Source organism: Diutina rugosa (genome assembly GCF_008704595.1).
Source record: "Diutina rugosa strain CBS 613 chromosome Unknown scaffold2_size729309, whole genome shotgun sequence".
NCBI classification, from domain to species: domain Eukaryota; kingdom Fungi; phylum Ascomycota; class Pichiomycetes; order Serinales; family Debaryomycetaceae; genus Diutina; species Diutina rugosa.
In genome coordinates this window covers 276,152-295,214 of record NW_022995199.1, presented here as the reverse complement: position 1 = coordinate 295,214, position 19,063 = coordinate 276,152, and the positions used below count along the sequence as shown (strand labels likewise).

At 52.8% G+C, this 19,063-nt stretch overlaps 9 protein-coding genes and 1 pseudogene across 10 annotated transcripts; 6 read left to right on the top strand and 4 right to left on the bottom strand. All coding sequences in view use genetic code 12, as the record gives it.

Annotated features, from left to right (window-relative positions):
* Window positions 1–698: 698 nt before the first annotated feature.
* Window positions 699–1,262, top strand: RHO2 (Rho family GTPase; the record flags this gene model as incomplete). The annotated part of the gene is made up of 1 exon (XM_034157798.1): window positions 699–1,262. The coding sequence occupies one exon, from the start codon at window positions 699–701 to the stop codon at window positions 1,260–1,262; it is 564 nt and encodes a 187-aa protein (XP_034010281.1).
* Window positions 1,263–1,483: 221 nt separating this feature from the next.
* Window positions 1,484–2,512, top strand: PHO86 (Pho86p; the record flags this gene model as incomplete). The annotated part of the gene is made up of 1 exon (XM_034157797.1): window positions 1,484–2,512. The coding sequence occupies one exon, from the start codon at window positions 1,484–1,486 to the stop codon at window positions 2,510–2,512; it is 1,029 nt and encodes a 342-aa protein (XP_034010280.1).
* Window positions 2,513–2,867: 355 nt separating this feature from the next.
* Window positions 2,868–4,835, bottom strand: GPR1 (Gpr1p; the record flags this gene model as incomplete). The annotated part of the gene is made up of 1 exon (XM_034157796.1): window positions 2,868–4,835. The coding sequence occupies one exon, from the start codon at window positions 4,833–4,835 to the stop codon at window positions 2,868–2,870; it is 1,968 nt and encodes a 655-aa protein (XP_034010279.1).
* A 1,243-nt stretch (window positions 4,836–6,078) lies between these two features.
* AUR1 (inositol phosphorylceramide synthase) lies at window positions 6,079–7,467 on the bottom strand (the record flags this gene model as incomplete). The annotated part of the gene is made up of 1 exon (XM_034157795.1): window positions 6,079–7,467. The coding sequence occupies one exon, from the start codon at window positions 7,465–7,467 to the stop codon at window positions 6,079–6,081; it is 1,389 nt and encodes a 462-aa protein (XP_034010278.1).
* Window positions 7,468–8,571: 1,104 nt separating this feature from the next.
* On the bottom strand, window positions 8,572–9,873 carry DIURU_004874 (uncharacterized protein; the record flags this gene model as incomplete). The annotated part of the gene is made up of 1 exon (XM_034157794.1): window positions 8,572–9,873. The coding sequence occupies one exon, from the start codon at window positions 9,871–9,873 to the stop codon at window positions 8,572–8,574; it is 1,302 nt and encodes a 433-aa protein (XP_034010277.1).
* Window positions 9,874–10,913: 1,040 nt separating this feature from the next.
* On the top strand, window positions 10,914–13,971 carry DIURU_004873 (annotated as a pseudogene). The gene is made up of 2 exons: window positions 10,914–12,931; window positions 13,695–13,971. Coding segments are annotated over exons 1-2 (2,295 nt in total).
* Window positions 13,972–14,663: 692 nt separating this feature from the next.
* Window positions 14,664–14,969, top strand: DIURU_004872 (ESCRT-II subunit protein; the record flags this gene model as incomplete). Its single annotated transcript, XM_034157793.1, has 1 exon — window positions 14,664–14,969. The coding sequence occupies one exon, from the start codon at window positions 14,664–14,666 to the stop codon at window positions 14,967–14,969; it is 306 nt and encodes a 101-aa protein (XP_034010276.1).
* Window positions 14,970–15,455: 486 nt separating this feature from the next.
* On the top strand, window positions 15,456–17,183 carry URA7 (CTP synthase; the record flags this gene model as incomplete). Its single annotated transcript, XM_034157792.1, has 1 exon — window positions 15,456–17,183. One exon carries the CDS (start codon window positions 15,456–15,458, stop codon window positions 17,181–17,183), a length of 1,728 nt encoding a protein of 575 aa, XP_034010275.1.
* Window positions 17,184–17,298: 115 nt separating this feature from the next.
* On the bottom strand, window positions 17,299–18,129 carry DIURU_004870 (uncharacterized protein; the record flags this gene model as incomplete). The annotated part of the gene is made up of 1 exon (XM_034157791.1): window positions 17,299–18,129. The coding sequence occupies one exon, from the start codon at window positions 18,127–18,129 to the stop codon at window positions 17,299–17,301; it is 831 nt and encodes a 276-aa protein (XP_034010274.1).
* A 113-nt stretch (window positions 18,130–18,242) lies between these two features.
* Window positions 18,243–19,055, top strand: DIURU_004869 (uncharacterized protein; the record flags this gene model as incomplete). The annotated part of the gene is made up of 1 exon (XM_034157789.1): window positions 18,243–19,055. One exon carries the CDS (start codon window positions 18,243–18,245, stop codon window positions 19,053–19,055), a length of 813 nt encoding a protein of 270 aa, XP_034010273.1.
* Window positions 19,056–19,063: the final 8 nt, after the last annotated feature.

Here is a 19,063-nt window from a genome sequence, read left to right as displayed (position 1 = left end):
TGGCGGTTACGTGCTGGTATCGATCCAGCAGATTCGTGTGAAGGTTGTGTCGTGTCGGCAATGTGTTTATTGTCCGACGTTACTATTATTGGTGTTAGCCAGCTGAAAACATTGAGCTGACACCGTTTAAACTCGATTTTTCAAAAGTCATTGGTCTGGCTATGTAATATTGTATATGATCGTTGGAAATACCATCTGATGAGGTTAATAGTTGTGATTTTATTGACCAGCTGTGTTGCATTTTTGTGAATTAGCTCAAAGGCGTTAATGCGATACGAGGTGGTAATTATTGTGGGGTATGTGTTTCATCTGCTTCAGATCAAGCCTAGACCATTCTATGGGGAGCAATTGAGACTTAATGTGGTAATACCTTAACCTACTTACAGCTAAACGATCATGCAAACCTGGCGAAAACAGATCAAACCATCTCCCATACGCGAGACTTTGTACTGCTAGCGTTGTCCTATTGCTGGTAATGCCCCTACTTGGTCAGTAGAGGACCTCCTACATATACCTATTGGGGTCGAAATTATGACGGAAGTGCGCAAAACGCAGCAGCACAGAAAAGTCTCCAGATAATTGCCACCAGCATCAGCACGTTCAGAAGTTGGACAACCTCGGGCTGGCGAGTTTGAGCGAACTACGACAGTCAGAGTTAACCAGTTGAGTTGCTCGGCGCTTTTGGGGGATTACCTACGATGAGTTCAAACGTGATCAAGCGCAAGTTGGTCATTGTCGGTGATGGCGCCTGTGGCAAGACCTCGCTTCTCTACGTATTCACCCTCGGCGAATTCCCTACAGAGTACCACCCCACGGTGTTTGAAAACTACGTCACCGACTGTCGAGTCGACGGCAAGCCGGTGCAATTGGCGTTGTGGGACACAGCCGGCCAAGAAGAATATGAACGCCTACGGCCTTTAAGCTACGCCAATAGCCACGTTCTCCTCATTGCATTCGCCGTCGACGTGCCTGATTCCCTTGAAAACGCCAAAACCAAGTGGGTTCAAGAGGTGCGACGATACTGTCCTCAGACCCCATACCTCTTGGTGGGGCTTAAGAAAGACTTACGTACGTCGCAGGATAGCCAGTTTGTCCAGACCCATCAGGGGGAGGTGGCGGGGATTGAAATTGGCGCCAAAAAATACTTGGAGTCGCTGAGCTTAACCGGCGAAGGCGTCGACGATATCTTTGAGTATGCCACTCGTACATCATTGTTGGTCACCAGTGATAAGGTAAAAGACGGGTGCTGCGTCATCTTGTAGACCCATGCTTCGCGCGACACAAGCCTATAGATTCTCTGGCGTTAATATATCATTTTAATTTCGTATGGGCGGTGAATTTCGACCCCCTCCCCCGTATTAAGTAATCCACCACGTGCCCTACTGATGAGGACCGCCGCGTTTGCATATATGCACTCCGTGACATCGCCGACAGACACCTCTGCCTGAAGTTGCCCCGCCAGCGTCCATCCTCTCCAGCGGTCATGACTAGGCAAGTAGATCTTAACTTGAACGAGCCGCTTGATGCTGCTGCCAAGCCGACGTTGAGCAAAACTCCGCTTGTGCCCAAGTATGCTACTGCTGCCGCCACGTTACAAGGGGACTACTACGTTCAAGAACAACTGAACCTCAATCGCTACTTGTTTTGGAGCCCGATTCTGAAGGTTTACATGACGTTGGTGATTGGCACTGCCCTTACTTACGCGTTGTGGGACTACGTCGTCATCTCAGACACCCCGATGGAGTTCCTTCAGTATTTCCGCAGAACCGAAGTGTGGGTGCAGTTGGTCATCATCTTGCCGGCACTTGTCCTCATTGTCATCTCATTGGGGTTGGTGATCTTTTTGGTGTCTGATGACTTGAAGGACGTGAGCCGTAACCTTGTCGGGAACGGTTATGTGAATGAAATTTTTGGCTTTGATCTCGTCAAGTTCGCTAAGCTCGATGTTGATTCCAACGTTCCTAAACAACGTGAGCAATTGAGTCTTGGTGACAATACTCAGATTATTGTGTACCGAGACTCGCCCATCGCCATCGCCACCGTGGTGCCTGACCCTAAATCAACAGTTTCCGATTTTATTGTCCGCATTCTGGGAATGAACATTCGTAAGGTGTACTCCAAGGTTGACTTTGACCAGTTGGTGTTGGAATGGAGTATTATCCGCGCGCGTCAATTATTGCAAAGACGGGCGGAGAAGGAAAGCATTAAACTGATCTCGGGATGTAAGATTACCGTGTTGGTGGATGCATACAGCTTCGACCAACACCGGGTGTCGTTGCTCCTCAAAAACGGTTTTCTGCTTTTGTCATCGACTTACCAACTCAACCCTTTCGGTGCGGCGCCCCAACACTGGCAGGTCGGGTTGCAAAAGGTGTTTTCTGTGGCTCGCCGCACCTACGGATTGGTGTTTGTCGTGGATAACGAAGACGCTGACCTCTTGATGAAAGCGGTAAAGACTTCAGGTTTCCTTGCAACCACTGATAACGTCAAACGGAGAAGACCTGCTGCTTGATTTAGCTTATTACTTCTCGGTAAATATAAGCATAACTACTTAATAATACAATCAAAAGGATTTCAAGTGGCCTAGTTGTTCATTTAGCATTAAGGGTGAATGAAGGCAAAAAGATATGCGAATTTTGTGGATCGAACACAAGACCTCCAGATTTCAGGACCGAAGTTGACTTCAGTCTGGCGCTCTCCCAACTGAGCTAAATCCGCATCTGCGAAAAAAAAAGTACTGTGACTCTGTCATACCGTCCAGATGCATCAATCAAGTTTGCGTTTATTTGCCCGCGATCCACTCATCACTCATAGCATCATATTATTTGTGTTACATTAAATATATAGTGATGTGTCTATGTATTATATCATGGGCCTTTGCGCAAAAACTCGAGAATGTCCATATCGTCGCCCAGCGTCTGGCGAGGGGTTGTAGCTTTGGCAACGTTAGCAACACTACCACGGCGACCAGATCCCTGTTTCGCGTCTGAAGTATCGGCAAGCAGAAAACGTCGCAGTTGATTCAGATTATGCAGCCGTTGAGACCCCAGAAACACGCTGCCCTTGCGAGGCGAGAGCACGCTCGATCTGTGGGTGGAGAAATCGAACGAGTAATTTTCGAGTTTGTTTTGGCGAAAGTCCCTTTCGTTAGGGTCATCCTGCAAAAGAGCAGAAAAGTCATGGCCCACCATGGTAGCGCCAGCGCTGGTGGGGACATAGACTGGTTGAAGACGGTCGAGCATCTGGCCTGCGGTGGAAGAAGACTTCGTTTGCGGTGGCTCGATGTGCTCAGGAGTGATTTTGTTGTGGATGGCTTTCACCCGAGACTCGGTGGGGAGGCCAAATAGCGGTAGTCTTAGCTGGTTGGCTAGGCGTCGCCACCACAGGTAGTTATAATCGTCAATTAAATCGGTGGGAAGTGACGGTTTGGTAAGGATAGCACTCAGATTCTGATCTTCCGGGCTAGACGGCGTCGTCGCACTGGTCATCAGGTGCATTCGCAGCCGGTGTTCGTTTTCAAACGTCTTCATCACGGTGTATCGCCACGGCTGTTCGCGATAAAAAAACACCAAAGTGTCAATGAACCCGGGGATGGGTTGCATGAACGCACCCATACCGTTGAGCCAAAGGATGGGGCCATGCTTCTGTTCGTAGTTCACTTGCGTCGCCTGAAGAATGAAGGGAAAAAGCCAGATGAGGAAGTATGCAAAGGGATAAATAAAGATCAGTTTCATCTGCTTTTCTATGATCTTCTGCCGGCGACGGAAGTTTTCAAGGTTTGACTGGTGAAGGTCTTTATCGTAGACGATATCGCGCGGGTCAACGTGCACTGGTGTCAGCACTGATGTTACCTGCGAGTCTTCTGACGGTTCTTCTTCTGCCTCCTCCTTGATGGTGTCGACGGGGGCATCACTACTATTCTGCGGTGACTTCAGCGCCAGCTTTCGCGGCGACGGCGCCTGCGCCGTTTCCGAAGATGACGAGGATCTTTCAGGGAGCACCATTTGCGGAAGCACGGCGTCCTTGACGCGGAGTATGTGGTAGCGGATAGTTCGCAATATCAGCTGCTTACCCGGGGTCTTGCGCTGGCCCTTGTTGTGGATAGTGTTGAACACGCCGCCTAACTTTTTAAACTCACGGATCACGTGGAAGTAAATGTAAACGTAGATGGCGATTATCAGCACCAAGATCACGTACCGCGGCACCCACGAAAGCACAAACCGGTACCACACTGGCCGCTGAGGCAAGTAGCACCAGCACACGTAGGGGAGGTACCCGGTGGGGTGGATGAACGCTAGCAGCGACATGAGCACAGGGAAGAAAAAGGCGAACGCGTACACGTAGAAGCGGTAGCGGTAAAGGCCGCCTTCGCTGCGGGGGACGACGGCATTGCGCACTTTGACGGTGAGCTCGGGATAGAAGATGAGGAGGTAGGTGTGGACGGCGAACGCCAAGATGGCGATGTCGGCACCCTCGATGGCAAACGCGGTGAAGAAGCCGGCGGCCTGGCAGAGCTTGGTGTTGGAGTACAGCTGGTGGTGCTGGAGGACGCGGGCGGGGTAGATGAGCAACACGATGGCCTTGATCAAGTCGAAAAAGAGCAAGAAAAAGATGAGGTGATGGCGGAAGATGAGCTTGCGGGGATCAATGGCAAGCAAGGTGTAGAGGCCGGCGAGGGACATCAGTATCAGCCCGCACAGCGCCAGCACCAGCAACACCCGCTGGACGAACCGCTGGGAGGCGGTGAATAGCGACGCCTGGCCCAGCTGCTCGGCATCGCGGATCGCCACCACCACGCGGGCCACAGCCAGGTAGGCCCAGTCGTTCACGCTCATGGCGACAACGTCAACGGGATGGGGGGGAGACGGAAGGGGTAGTGGCCGCAAACAAGGTCCGGCCACTGATGACTGATGATGGCTATTTAGGGAACCCGGTCCGGGTGCGGCGCGGGGAAAAAAGTTCCCTGCGGACCCTGCGAGCCCTGCCTGAGGTGGGTGTGGGGCGGTGGCAGAGGCGGCGTATTCCCCCAAAACAAGGCTTTTTTGGGCGTGGCGGTTGTTTTGCTACTGGGTGCAGTTACGAGCGGTGCGTTGGGGAGGATCGGTTTAGAAATGTAGTTCACTGGGGAATGTCTAACGCTAGACCATAGTCAAACCTTTTTTTTTTTTTTCCCCTCGCAGACCGTAGAGAAAAAAAGTTAATGACAGGCGACGACTGGCTAGCTTGGACTCAGGGGTAGAGGTAGTGTGTAGGGTAAAAGAGGGATTAAAAGTGGAGGAAGACGTTTGGATCGAGTGGAGGCAGCGGTGGCGGGTGTCGAAGGCTGGGTGATGCTAGATTTGGGGGCACTTTTTGCGAGATGGTTCCGCTGGCATCTCGATTGCCGTATCGCAGCAGGCATGGTCCCGCATCTCAGACTTGCCCTGCAGGGTAGGTTTCGGCGACTTAATGATGCCCTCACATCCCCTATATGAGAGGCTGGAAGCTTGGCGGTGGCTTGTGTGATTATAAGGGCTTGCGTTGGTACGCTATATACCACCGACAAGAAGATGTTTTTACCACCAGTAGCTAAATATCCTTAAGTACAATTTGTTGGCAAATTTCCGCAGTGAGCGTCGTCGTTTGCAACTGTAAGTGGGCTCTTCATACATGTACAGGTGAGATAGGTTCACTGGCGTCGCGATGGCCCGCAGTGTGCGGCATATGGGGGTTGCGGAAGGCAGCTATACGCGGACGCTTGGTGACGAGAGATAACAGGGTTGGCGAACACGAGGTGGGGGGGTAGAGGGTGGAGGCGTCTGAGGTGGTAGAGTTTTTTTCTGGGGAATGATCGACGGCTGAGACTGGCATCGATGTAGCAGTAGATGACACAGACATGCGACATTTGACGTCGACGTCAGGCGGCGATGACCTGTCACCCTCTCAGACAATGGTAAGCGCCATGCGCCGACGCCGACATGACCGCGGTGAAATGTTCCTAAAACTCCTGTATTAAGTATTAAATGTATGTTTTTGTCCCAGGGTGAAAAGGCAAAGGTAATTAGGGGGGGACGCCGGGTATTATGTAGTGTGTATCGTTCATCTCAATTTCGTCTTGACGCCAGCGGGGGTGGTGCCTTCGTACTGCGACGCCAATTCTTCAAGCAGCGTCACCAGCGTCGCCAGCAGGATCTGATTTTGGTAGTCGTCAAACACCAGCGGCAGCGCCAGGTTGTCCAACAGCAGCACCTCCAGCGCCTCTTCGAACGCCGCCGGCGCCACCAAGGCCACCGGCAGGTGGACCCGCTCGTTCGGCGGCAGCGCCGTGCGTTGCGACCGCGACCGCGCAAGCAGTACCATTTCCATCAGGTCGGAGAACCCCACTTCCAAGTCACGCGGCGACCCCATCCCCACCAGGACGAAGTCCAGCGTGAGAGGATCTTCCTGCACCATGTTGATCTTGGTAACGGAGTCGTACAGCCACCGGCACCACTTCAGTTGGTCCATAACCGGCAAGTGCACGTACTTGGTATACATAAACACCAGCAACAGCAACACCGCCCCGCCGATCAAGTCGATGAAGTAGTGGTGAGTCAAGTACATCGTCAGCCACCACAACCAGCAGGCGTACGTCCACCAGAGTACGCGGGCGCGCGGGAACACCCAGCACATGAACAACACTTCCATCACGGCGCACCCTGAGTGCAACGACGGGAAGGCGCCAAAGATTACCGGCGAGTTGCTGAACGCGGTGGTGTACATGTCGACTCCCAACAACTGGTCAATGCGGCCCAACCCACCCGGCGACCCTTGCATCGAGTAATTGGCGGGTTCAAGGCCGTTTCTGATCTTGTACCAAGGAGGCGCGGCGGGGAAGCACAACTGGATCAACACCCCGACCAAGTTCATGTAGCCAAAGGCAAAGGCGTAGCCTCTCAAGGCAGTGGGCGGCGCAAACAAAAAGATGAGCGCAGCGACGATGAACGGCACGGAAAAGTGGATGATACCGTAGGGCAACCACGCCATGACGTCGAACACGCGGTTATTGATGGTAGCGAGCACCGCACTCAAATTGTCGCCGTAGACGATGGTTTCGAGAGCGGGCAACACCTGCACTGAGATCAGCGGCTTCCATGAGTTGGGGATCTTCAGACAAGTGAAAAAAAGCGCCAACCACGTCAAGATTGGCAATGCATTGAAGAAAAATTGCAGGGTGAGGGGGATCATGAAAATAAGAGCGAAAAATGCCAACACCACCAACTTAGCCAACACCGGCGCCGGGAACACGGTGAACACGAATAGGTTCACCGCGGCGAGGAAAGTGTAGTGGGCGACGTCGCCTCTCAGCCACCGGTGGTGCCGGATGCGCTGGAGAGTGGTGGTGACCCTAGTGTCGAAGTCGAGGTCGCTCACCGTGGCGCCCGGCAGCTTCTCCAGCAAAAAGTAGCGTTGAAATAGGTGCACCGGTACTTGTATCACTGACGCCATGGTTTTGCGGGTGATATATGGGGCTATGGTACCGGTCAGGAGGGGCGCAAGGACAAACGAGGCTTTTTTCTCCCGCTGCGGAAACAGAAGTGGTTTTGTAGTCGCGCTCACTACAAGCAAAAAAAAAAATGTTTTACCCCTATAATGCCGCACGTGATCTGCTGAGGTGGAACCTTCGGGTTAACCGTGTGATAAAAGGAGGTCTCTGACTACACTAGGAACCCCGGTGCCCCCGTAAATAATGATGGGGGAACATAGAAAAAAAAACCTGCAGTAGGAGGCCCTGGCCAAACCCCTATACGCGCCATTGCTACCAGGAGACGAAGCGGTCATCCCACCCTGGGGGGCCCTGCAACCCCCCGCTAAGCCCTTACGCTCTGGATCCGGTAACCTGGCGCTGGCACCGCCTCATACCCAGCAGAACGTGGACAGAGTGTCCCGGATCTGAAGCCGTCATTTTCTCGATTGCGTCCTGCACCCGGGTGCTAAAAGTTTAAACCGGTTTTGGTAGCGAGAGAATGTGGTTGTTTCTTATTCGCAAAAAGCAACGCGGGCCCGTTTGGTGGGAGGCAACGAAAGGAAAAATATCCACAACCTTGGCGAAGGGGTGAAAGATAAACACTACGCTCCTAGCCGGCTCATAAATATTCCCCTACCTAAAGTGTCATAACCGGCCATATCACCCTGGTGGAGGCATCACTCCTGTAAACATGGCATGAGGTGGACAGCTGCGACGCGCTTAGGCATGACACATGAGACGCCGAGTATAAACAAACCGGGGGGCAGGCAGCATCCGCACCAGCCGTGCCATAGCGTCAATGGCCCAAGCGCCGCTAACGCCAGGGCTTAGCGTCGCCAGCAATAATAGTGCTGGTTAAAAAACCTGTAAGTACACTGCAACGGTGATGCTAGATTTTGTAGAGACAGCAGCAGCTACACTCGTGTGGGTGTTGCCGGCAGAACTCAGCCGGAACCCCGCATATTTCATTGATAATAAAGCGCGACTCCGAACCGATCAAATCTGGCAAAAATAACAGAAAAACGCTTCAAAGAAAAAAGCAATTGATCTACGGGATCTTGGCTTTTACTGGTATGATGTAAGTATTATTTTGGTGTAGGCGATTGACTGGGGAAGGGGTCGGTTTTCGAAAGAACTATGCAGCGGTTAACGTGGGACAAGTAGCCTTTGACTTTGCCATCACCGATAAGAGAGGCAAGCACACATTCAAGGTCGTCAATGGCGGTTTCCGAGTCGGGCTTGCCACTGCTGACAGCAAATGCTTTCTGGTAGGCGTCAAAGGAGATGATATGGCGCTTGGCTTCGTCCAAGGTTGGCTGGACCAACTTGGTGGTCTTGCGGACCAAGTTGAGATGGAGACGCAGTCGTAACCGCACAAACAACACGTATAGGTGGTTGCGGAGAAGGAGGAGCTGGTACTTCTCCATCAATTGCTCGTAGCGCGCGATATCACCATCATTGATGGCAGCGAAGAAACCGTCACGGTATATCGGGACCAATTCCGGTACGAAATCCCAGGCTTCAGGTTTGAGGCGAAAGTGGGCCTCGTAGCTGAGTGCAATTAGCAAAAGCATAAGGCGAGCATAGTTCTTGGTGGCGGTGACGTTGTCCAATCTACCTAATTGTTTGAGTGCCCTGCTCAATAGATCACGAGCGTGGGCGTAGTCGCCGTCGTCAATGCTTAAAAGAGCCAGGTAGTACCAGTACTCAATGGCGTAGGGTATTTGTAACCCCTTGGGTTTGGGAAGAGCAAAATTTGACCCAATGACGGCTTTTTCCACCAGGCGGGCCAACTCCAATTTACCGAGCTTAAAGTAAATTTTGAGGAGCATCCCGAGGTAGAAGTAGACGTGGCTTCGTTTTGAATGGTGGGGTTCAGCAGGTTTATCGTTGAGCACCACTTTAAACCCGCGGTTGACCGTGGTACCAAACTCTTCCAAAAGCGACGCTTTATACGGCTCGCCACCAAGCTCTGCCACCTCTTGATACTCAAACAGAGTGAGATCTTCGGGGTTTTGTGCCTGGCTGACGAGATACATCGCCTTAAGCTCACTTAAACACATCATCACCACTGACGACAAATGGTTCGTCTCGTACTGGTAGGCCCGGATCAAATTGGTGCACATATCATTAGCGGCAACAAACGCCTCCCGCAACAGATGGTTGACGTAGACCGCTTGCATCATCTTAAGGTAGCTTCGTATCACTTCGTGGTAACGTTGCGGTACCAGGTGCAATTCGAAGTCGTTGGGGAGGTGCCACTTGGCCCGTTTTGGTCCGGCATTGTTGGCGGGGTTGAGGGTAAGGAGATCAGTCAACTCCTTGTTGCGTGTCTGCGTGGCCACCGCTGCCAGGAACCGGTCGATGTAGTCGGCAAGGTCGACCATGGTGCGATGGGAAGGTGAGACAGGGTGATGATATCAACGCCATTCCCCGTTGACGGTATCGGCTAAAGTTAATGGTTATGACTATAATAGTGATTTTAAATGAATTATATATGGATTTACTGTTGATAGATTAATTTATGACGGCATGAAAGAATTTGGGTGAGTGTCTCTTATCAGTTAGTATAAATTTATCGTAATACCGGCAATTGCTCCACTAAATTCTAGACTTGAAAGAATGTTTGAACATGTAGATGTCTCAGTCGTTCTACCATTACCTCCCTAACTTTTCCATGCAATTTTATAGTCATTCACACCCTGCCACTGATTTGGCGGCGTCGGTGGTGGTGACGAGCTCCGGTGGTTGCTGAGACTAGCATCTAGTCTTACATGCAGTCGAGGCTTAAATCGGAATCGGGAGATTGGGGTCCTCGTCGAGCGCCAGCGGCGGCAGTGGCGGCAGTGGCTTCCGGATATCAGTAGTGTTGGTGTCGCTGACGGCTAATCCCGCTCGCTGCCATTTTCGTGGCGCTGAGATCGCTATCGCTCTATCCTGGACCGAGCCGACATGGAGAAACCATAGATTAAAAACACTATTCGCCACATGAATTTTTTACTGACGAAAAGATACCGTTTCACGATGTCGGCATTGCCACCTCTCGAGACAGTAAATCAGACACTGGCTTAGTAGAACTTGGTCGAGGGTCTGCGACGGTGTTATCGGAGTACTACCCACGCTTAGCCGAGTCGCCTCGCCGCCCCCTAGACCGCCCCTAAACCAGACACAGTTGCCGAGTTGGCGGACATCGCTGCAATTACCGGCCTAATTATACCACACGTATTTACTGCATCCCCCCGAGGGTCATCGCCGAGGCTCCACATTCCCCCGGACGCTCGCCGGTGCTTTGCCACTGACGGCAAATTACATAACGCCCTCACCGCACGCATTGCCAAAAAAACACCCGTCCACCACTCACTGCGACCACATAGTGACGGCGTTGACAGGCACGACTTGCGCCGAGCTGGGCTGACTGCTAGTGAATATGAACGATCCCGACTCCGACAGCATGGACGCTGACACCAACGACTACCGCGAGTTGATGCAGCTGATCATGGCGGACAAAAAGGTCCACCGCTACAAGCACAACTTCAACAAGATAAAGCACCACGACGCCACCCTGTTGTTGCGGTTGCCCACCGAGATCTTGCTCCACATCTTCCACTACTTGGAGCGCCGCCACTTGTTCGCCTTGCTCACCATGTGCCGCGAGATCGCCGACTTGATCATCGAGATCCTCTGGTTCCGCCCCAACATGCAAGACGACCGCCTGTTCCACATGATCCGCGAGACGATGAAGCTCCCCCGCTCCCATACCCACTGGGACTACCGCCAGTATATCAAACGGCTCAACTTGTCGTTCATGACCAAGTTGGTCGACGACAGCTTGTTGCTGTTGTTTGTCGGCTGCCCTAAACTCGAGCGGCTAACTTTGGTCAACTGCACTAAGCTCACTCACGAGCCCATCGCCGCCGTCCTCCAAGGGTGCGACCGCCTCCAGCTGATTGATTTGACGGGGATCGCCACCATCCATGACGACATCATCCACGCCCTCGCCGCCAACTGCCCCCGGCTCCAAGGGCTCTACGCTCCCGGGTGCCGCCACGTCTCCGAGGCCGCCATCGTCAACTTGCTAGACCACTGCCCCATGTTGAAAAGAGTTAAATTTAATGGGCTGAACCTCATCACCGACGTCCTGATCGACGCCCTCCGCACCAACTGCAAACTGTTGGTGGAGCTCGACCTACACAACTGTCCCAACGTCACCGATTTACACCTCCGATACATTTTCCGCGATCTAACCCAGTTGCGAGAGTTCCGCATCTCTAATAGCGCCGGCATCACCGACGGCTTGTTTGAGCTTATCCCCGAGGACACCAAGTTGGAGAAGTTGCGCATCGTTGACATCTCCGGGTGCAACGCCATCACCGACCGCATGGTCGAACGCTTGGTGCAGGCCGCCCCCAAGTTGCGCAACGTCGTGTTGTCCAAATGTATGCAAATCACCGACGCCTCTCTCCGTGCATTCAGCCAGTTGGGGAGGCTGCTACATTACATCCATTTGGGCCACTGCGGCCTCATCACCGACTTTGGCGTGGCGCTGATGTTGCGCCTGTGCCACCGCATTCAGTACATCGACTTGGCGTGCTGCTCCCAGTTGACCGACTGGACGTTGGTCGAGTTGGCCAACTTGCCGAAATTGCGCCGCATCGGCCTCGTCAAGTGCAACCTCATCACTGACTTGGGGATCCTCGAGCTTGTGAAACGTCGTGGTGAGCAGGACTGCCTCGAACGGGTGCACTTGCTGTATTGCACCAACCTCACCATCGAGCCGATCTACCTCTTGCTCAAGCTGTGTCCGCGGCTCACCCACTTGTCGCTCACGGGAGTACCGGCCTTTTTGCGTCGAGAGATCACCCAGTACTGCCGTGACCCGCCCCCGGACTTCACCGAAGCCCAGCGCAACCTGTTTTGCGTGTTCAGCGGCAACGGCGTCAACAAGTTCCGCGACCACCTCAACCGAATAATGGAGGAGCGAGTGCACCCGCATTTGGATAACGACATGAACCAGTTGTTCCGAGAACGGCGCCGGCGGTTCCTCAACGGCGGCGGCAACATTGACGACGAAGAGATGCATATATGGGCGCAGCGGGGATTGGGAATTGCCCAAAACAATCAAGGCGGCAATGCTGGCACTGCTGCCGACGACATTGACAACAACCCCCCTCCCGACGCCCAAAATGAAGACATACGCGAGCACTTTCAGCAGTTGATCCGCGAACACCACCAAAACCGCCTCATGGTGCAAACCCGCCAGCAGCAGCAGGTGCAGCCGCAGCAGCAGCAGTTGGCGATGTTGGAGATCGGCGGCAACCCCCAGTTTGCCCCGCAAATCGTCCAGCCAGCGGTGTTCCCCAACGGCGAGCCGGGGTTCCCCGGAGATGAGGATACCAACGACGACACGGACATGGACGGTGTGCCTGGTTTGTTTCCCCGTAATTAGTAATGCATGTTTTTCTTTTGTGACGAGTTTAGTGCTGTTGTATATGATCTACTCCCTGTCCATATTAGTTAGCTAAATTGCAAAAGATTAGAAATACTCCAGAATTCGTCATGTCAGATCTGATTGAGATCAATGGCATGTGATTTAGACACATAATTAGAATGAATTCTCTACTTTAGTGACCCGTATTATCCTTTATTAGCAGTATTGATCATACCTTCGATGGATGGTAGCGTTTTGGCTATGGTCATAGTGCGTAAGAAGGTCTAATGGATATGTCAGCTATTGAACAAATTTACAATCAGACTCAAGCTTATAGTTAGTCTAGGTGCCTAAATTACACTCATATGACTATTCAGACTCTGATTCGATACTGTAGTTGTCGAATAGCTGATAATTTGACATTACTATTAGGTCACGTGTTTTAGGGTTACGCGACCTAATCCACACCCGCTGGCGCGGCGGCGAGCCCTCGCTGCACCCGCACTATAGTAGGCGAAAATTTTCACTTTATACCTCTCAGCACAAGAAAATGTATGTACCACACCAAAACGATTGAATGAAGCAAGGGTACCCCAAGACGTCAGATTCGTGACGGAGACGAGCCATCATTTCTTCCAGATTCCTAGTGATATTGTGGTATCGCTGTTTGGTGGTGATTATGGATGAGGGTTGAAAAATTCTCATTGTCGTCGGGGGGTGTGCCTTTTGACCCAGCTCAACTCAACCATACCTTTTGAAAGCGGTATACTAACTCCATAGGTCGAAGAGAACTAAGAAGGTCGGTATCACCGGTAAGTTCGGTGTCAGATACGGTTCGTCGTTGAGAAGACAAACCAAGAAGATGGAAGTCCAACAACACGGCAAGTACGACTGCTCGTTCTGCGGTAAGAGAACCGTGCAAAGAGGTGCTGCTGGTATCTGGACCTGCAAGTCGTGCAAGAAGACCGTCGCTGGTGGTGCTTACACCGTCTCGACTGCTGCTGCCGCCACTGTCAGATCTACCATCAGAAGATTGAGAGAATTGGCTGAAGCCTAAATGGTTGTACGATATACTTTAATATAAACGGGTAGTGATAGAACCAGTGTAGATGGGGCTACAGTACGCTTTCGATGGCTTAACTAAAGAGTTTCATGTGAGAGGAGTGTTGGTTATTATTTGCCTTATGAGTGGTGTTGTCAGTTATCTGCGAGAGAAGCTTCGCTGGGACATTGTTGATTTGGCTGACCCTCTTGTCATGGTTCTTAATTATAAGACGAGTCTAAACCGACGTGTGTCCACCAGATTTAGCACTACTGAAAAATGCTCGAGCGATTTTCTGAGCTAAAGTCGTCACGTGATGTTATCGGTTGTATTGTCTTCGTCGCACTAAGCGAATCCTGACCTTCTCCACGTGAGCTTTGATTTTACCACTGTACAATATCCTACATTGAGCCATCTGACAAATTCGTTACAGTCCAGGTTCGATGTATGAATTCCCCAAATTACATCTGTATCCCGCGTTCTACCTGAAGCAGAGGAATCTCACTATCCTTGATTACCAACTAGAAGGATGGACTCAGCTCATATTGGATTACTGCAGGCATTTTAAAGTGACGCTGCTAACCATACAAGGTCGCCCCAAATATAGCCAGCTGGAACTGGACTTGGACCGCCTCCCCCTGATATTTGAGAACAAAACCATTGATCGCGTGGTGACCCAACAGTTTCGTCAGGAGATCTTCCGTCACATGGTTCAGAAGCAAGTGGCTGCTACTGTGACGCCCGGTAAATTTGACCAAGGGATATACGTTTACTGGCGCTCCTTAGATGAATGGGGAGAGATGCTTTATGATCACGCAGTACAAACGGGGCAATTGGATACTGTAATGACGATATACGAGCTCACAAGCGAGGACCTGTCGTTACCAGAGCCTCTAAAACAACTTGACCAGGCGTTTTTGTTGACGATCATTGCTGACTTGAAAAAGAAGAATAAAGTGCAAATATTGAAGGAGGGCGGCACCGTGGCGGGTGTCAAGTTTGGTAGCGGTTAGAGGATTATAAATACAAGGAACTTTGCTTCATACCTTCCCCTCCAAATTTAGTTTTTATCTAATTTGGGGGAAGGGGTGACAAACCAGATTTTGGGGGGTTCTGCTGGCTAGCATTATACCCTTTACACTGGCCCAAAGCGTCACTACAGCAAAAACGTAACGCTTCCTCGAAAGGTGCCGCTTGAAGGGTCATCATATGACCAGTGTCAACGCCGAGCGTAGCCGAGGAACACAAGCCTTAAAAACGTAGACGTCATCATCATTTATCACTAATGGTGGTGGCTAGTAATTTAAATCTTACCCATCGCTCCCAACCAGAGACCCGATGACCCACGCCCACGCGCGGGCGCGCACCGCTGGGCCCGTTATCCACCCTCATCGCGCAAGTGCCAATTTTTCTTTCCTTCCCTCTCTCCAGGGCCTTCGACCACAACCACAACCTTAGGTTTCATTGTCTCGCTCTATTCCATCGGAAACTTTTGAAACATGAAGTACGTCGTTGTATCTGGTGGTGTCATCTCCGGGATCGGCAAGGGGGTGCTTGCGCTGTCGACGGGGTTGTTGTTCAAGACGCTCGGCCTCAGAGTCACCCTGATCAAGATTGACCCCTACATGAACATCGACGCCGGTACCATGTCCCCCCTCGAGCACGGTGAGTGTTTCGTGTTGAACGACGGCGGCGAGGTCGACTTGGACTTGGGTAACTACGAGCGGTACCTCAACATTACCCTCACCCGCAACCACAACATCACCACGGGGAAGATCTACAGCCACGTGATCGAAAAGGAAAGAAAAGGCGACTACTTGGGCAAGACGGTGCAAGTCGTTCCTCACATCACCAACGCAATCCAGGACTGGATCGAGCGGGTGGCGAAGATCCCCGTCGACGCCCTGGGCGAGGAGCCCGAGGTGTGTATCATCGAGTTGGGGGGTACCGTCGGTGACATTGAGTCGGCGCCGTTCGTCGAGGCGTTGCGCCAGTTCCAGTTTAGAGTCGGCACCGATAACTTCGCCTTGATCCACGTGTCGTTGGTCCCCGTGATCCACGGCGAGCAGAAGACTAAGCCCACCCAGGCGGCGATCAAGGACCTCAGATCGTTGGGGTTGACCCCTGACATGATCGCCTGTCGGTGTCTGAAGGAGCTTGAAGGCGCCACCATCGAGAAGATTGGCATGTTCTGCCATGTGGGTAGAGAACAGGTGATTGCCGTACACGACGTCAACCTGACCTACCACGTGCCCCTCTTGCTCAAGGAGCAGAAGATGATGAAGTACTTGCTGCGCAAGTTGAACCTCAACGACGTCATCACCAACCCTAAGAACGTCGAGCGCGGCGACCGCCTCATGACCAAGTGGCGCAACATCACCACCGCCCACGACCAGCTGCACGAAACCGTGACTATTGCCCTCGTCGGTAAGTACACCAACTTGAAGGACTCGTACTTGTCGGTGATCAAGGCGTTGGAGCACTCGTCGATGAGATGCCACCGCAAGTTGCGCATCGAGTGGGTGGAGTCGCTGAACCTTGAGGAAGGCGCCCGCGAAGAAAACCTCGCCAACTACCACCAGGCGTGGCACTCGGTGTGCCAGGCCCACGGGATCTTGGTCCCGGGTGGGTTCGGCACCCGTGGTACTGAAGGGATGATCGCCGCCGCTAAGTACGCCCGTGAGAACAAGATCCCCTACTTGGGGGTGTGTCTCGGGTTGCAAATCGCCGTGATCGAGTTCGTGAGAAACGTCGTCGGCATCCCTGAGCTGACGTCGATGGAATTCGACTCTAAGGCCAACGAAGACACCGCCTCGGTGGTGTACATGCCCGACGTCGACCAGGTCAACCTTGGCGGCACCATGCGTTTGGGTATCCACTCGACCAAGTTCGTTGCCAACTCGGAATGGTCGAAGTTGCGCAAGTTGTACGGCGGCGAAGAGGAAGTGTGGGAAAGACACCGTCACCGGTACGAGGTGAACCCGAAGTTGATCAAGGACATCGAGGCCAAGGGGCTCAAGTTCATTGGCCGCGACGAGCTGGGCCAGCGGATGGAGATCTTCGAGTTGCCCGACCACCCGTTCTACGTCGCCACCCAGTACCACCCCGAATACGTGCTGAAGGTGTTGGACCCCCTGCGCCCGTTCCTCGGGTTGGTGGCGGCGGCCGCTGGCACCTTGGACGCCGTCATCGAACACAACGACTTGAAGATGAAGGCGGAATTTTGAATTTTCCAAAATTAAAAACATTGAAACAATATCAAGGGACAATGATAGAATTGCATGAACAGAAAAAAACTTAGATAATATAATGTACTTTTTTATTTCTGAAACGATCAGTCAGTCAGTTAGTAGTGGAAGTAGGGATAAGCGGTTTGAGCTTGGCTAGCTGCTTGGCGTAGGCGTCGCTACCAGGAGCCGACTTCAATTTGGCGGGGACACCTAGGTCCACAAGCAGCTGGATCCCCTTCCACCCGTTGTCGTAGACGTGGCAAAGCTCAACACTGCGGGCGAAGTGCTTAAGGGCAAGGTCTAATAGCTCAATTGCCGGTTGCGGCTTCAACGACTTCTGTTGTTGCAAGTATTGTTGGTAGTAGCTAGTGCCAGCGCGGAACCAAAACGGGTACGCCAGCGGCTCCTGGAGAAGGATTTCTTGGTAACTGTAGGCGGCCATGTCGTAGTGGCCGGTGTTGGTGTACTGAGTGGCTAGCTCCGACCACGCCATGAGATCCAGCCCACAGGTGTCGAGGTAGCGGTTCAACGCGGTGATATAGGCTTCAGGGTTCTGGCGCTGGAAGGTGGTGAGACGGCGCTGTAATCTGAGTTGGTTAGCATCATCACCAAGCACTTTTTTCGCTCGTTCCACATCCCCCTGAGCTTCGTAGTACGCCAGCTGGAGAATCTTAAGCCGCAGCAGCGTCCCTACCAGGGCAAACTGGTCGCTGATGCGGTCTAAGACGATTTTGGCGTCAACATCACGGCTGGTAAAGATATCGAGCCAGAACTGGAGCTCCAAAAGGTTGAAATACTCGATGTTGTCCACGGTGTCCTTGTGGTTTTTGAGGAACGACACCACCTCCCGGGTATACGCCTGGATCTGTTCGGGAGGGAAATCGAAGTACACCCCCAGGTTCGCCACCATGAGCAATTTCTGTTTCACAGCCTCCGTACTCATAATGGATAGGGATAAGGTGGCGTTGGTAGCTGGAATGGCTTTGGCTGTGAAGATCGGTGCGCGCTGATGGGAGAGCAGTGCGCCTTACCTAGCGATACTAACAGTGCCGTTACATGGCGCCCGTGCGAGAGTCTGTGGACACCGGTGTCCTCGAGGCACGGTACGCCGAATTGAACCAGCAGCTTCTCCAGCGACTCAACCGGCTCCAGTACCTTGACCAGCTTCGCCAGGTGCAGGCGCTTAGCGACGAAGACATCACCCAGCGGTATCATGAGGCTAGTACTCAGTGGGGGGAAGGCGTAACCCCCGAGATAATGCGCCAATTCGTGGAAGTAAAGACTCAAGTGGTGGGTCAGTACCTTAACCAAGTGGGACCATTAGTGGCAAGCGCCGCGGCGCCGGCGGGGACGCCGTCGGCCCACATTCGTCAGCTCACTAACGAAGTGTACGGCCCTAAGGGGCCCACGGCGACGGTGACTGCCAGCTACGACCGCTACGTCGCCGCCACCAAGCGGTTTGACGAGCTTGTTGAGGCAACGGCGAGCGAGGTGGCGCGTCTCGCTCCGCAATTGCGGGAAGCAGAGCGCCGTCAACGCCAGATTGACACAGAAACCGCCAATACGAGCGCCGCTCGGATAGACGGCATCAAGGCCACCTTTGGCGACGCCGCCACAACCATGGCCGACGATCTCCGCCTAACTATCGCTGAGTGGCGGCGTTTACGCGTCGCGTGTGATTTGGTGCCCATGGTGGTGCTGATGCTGCTGGTGGACTGGACGCGGCTGCCAGAGCTATTGGCAGTAGTGGAAGGGTGCCAGCGCCACGGCGAGCGGCTCGCGGCCCTCGAGCGGGTGGTGCTGGTGGACACGGTGCTGCGGTATCTGGCGCCGGCACTATTGGCGCTCGACTTCGACCTGGCTTTATGATATTTTAA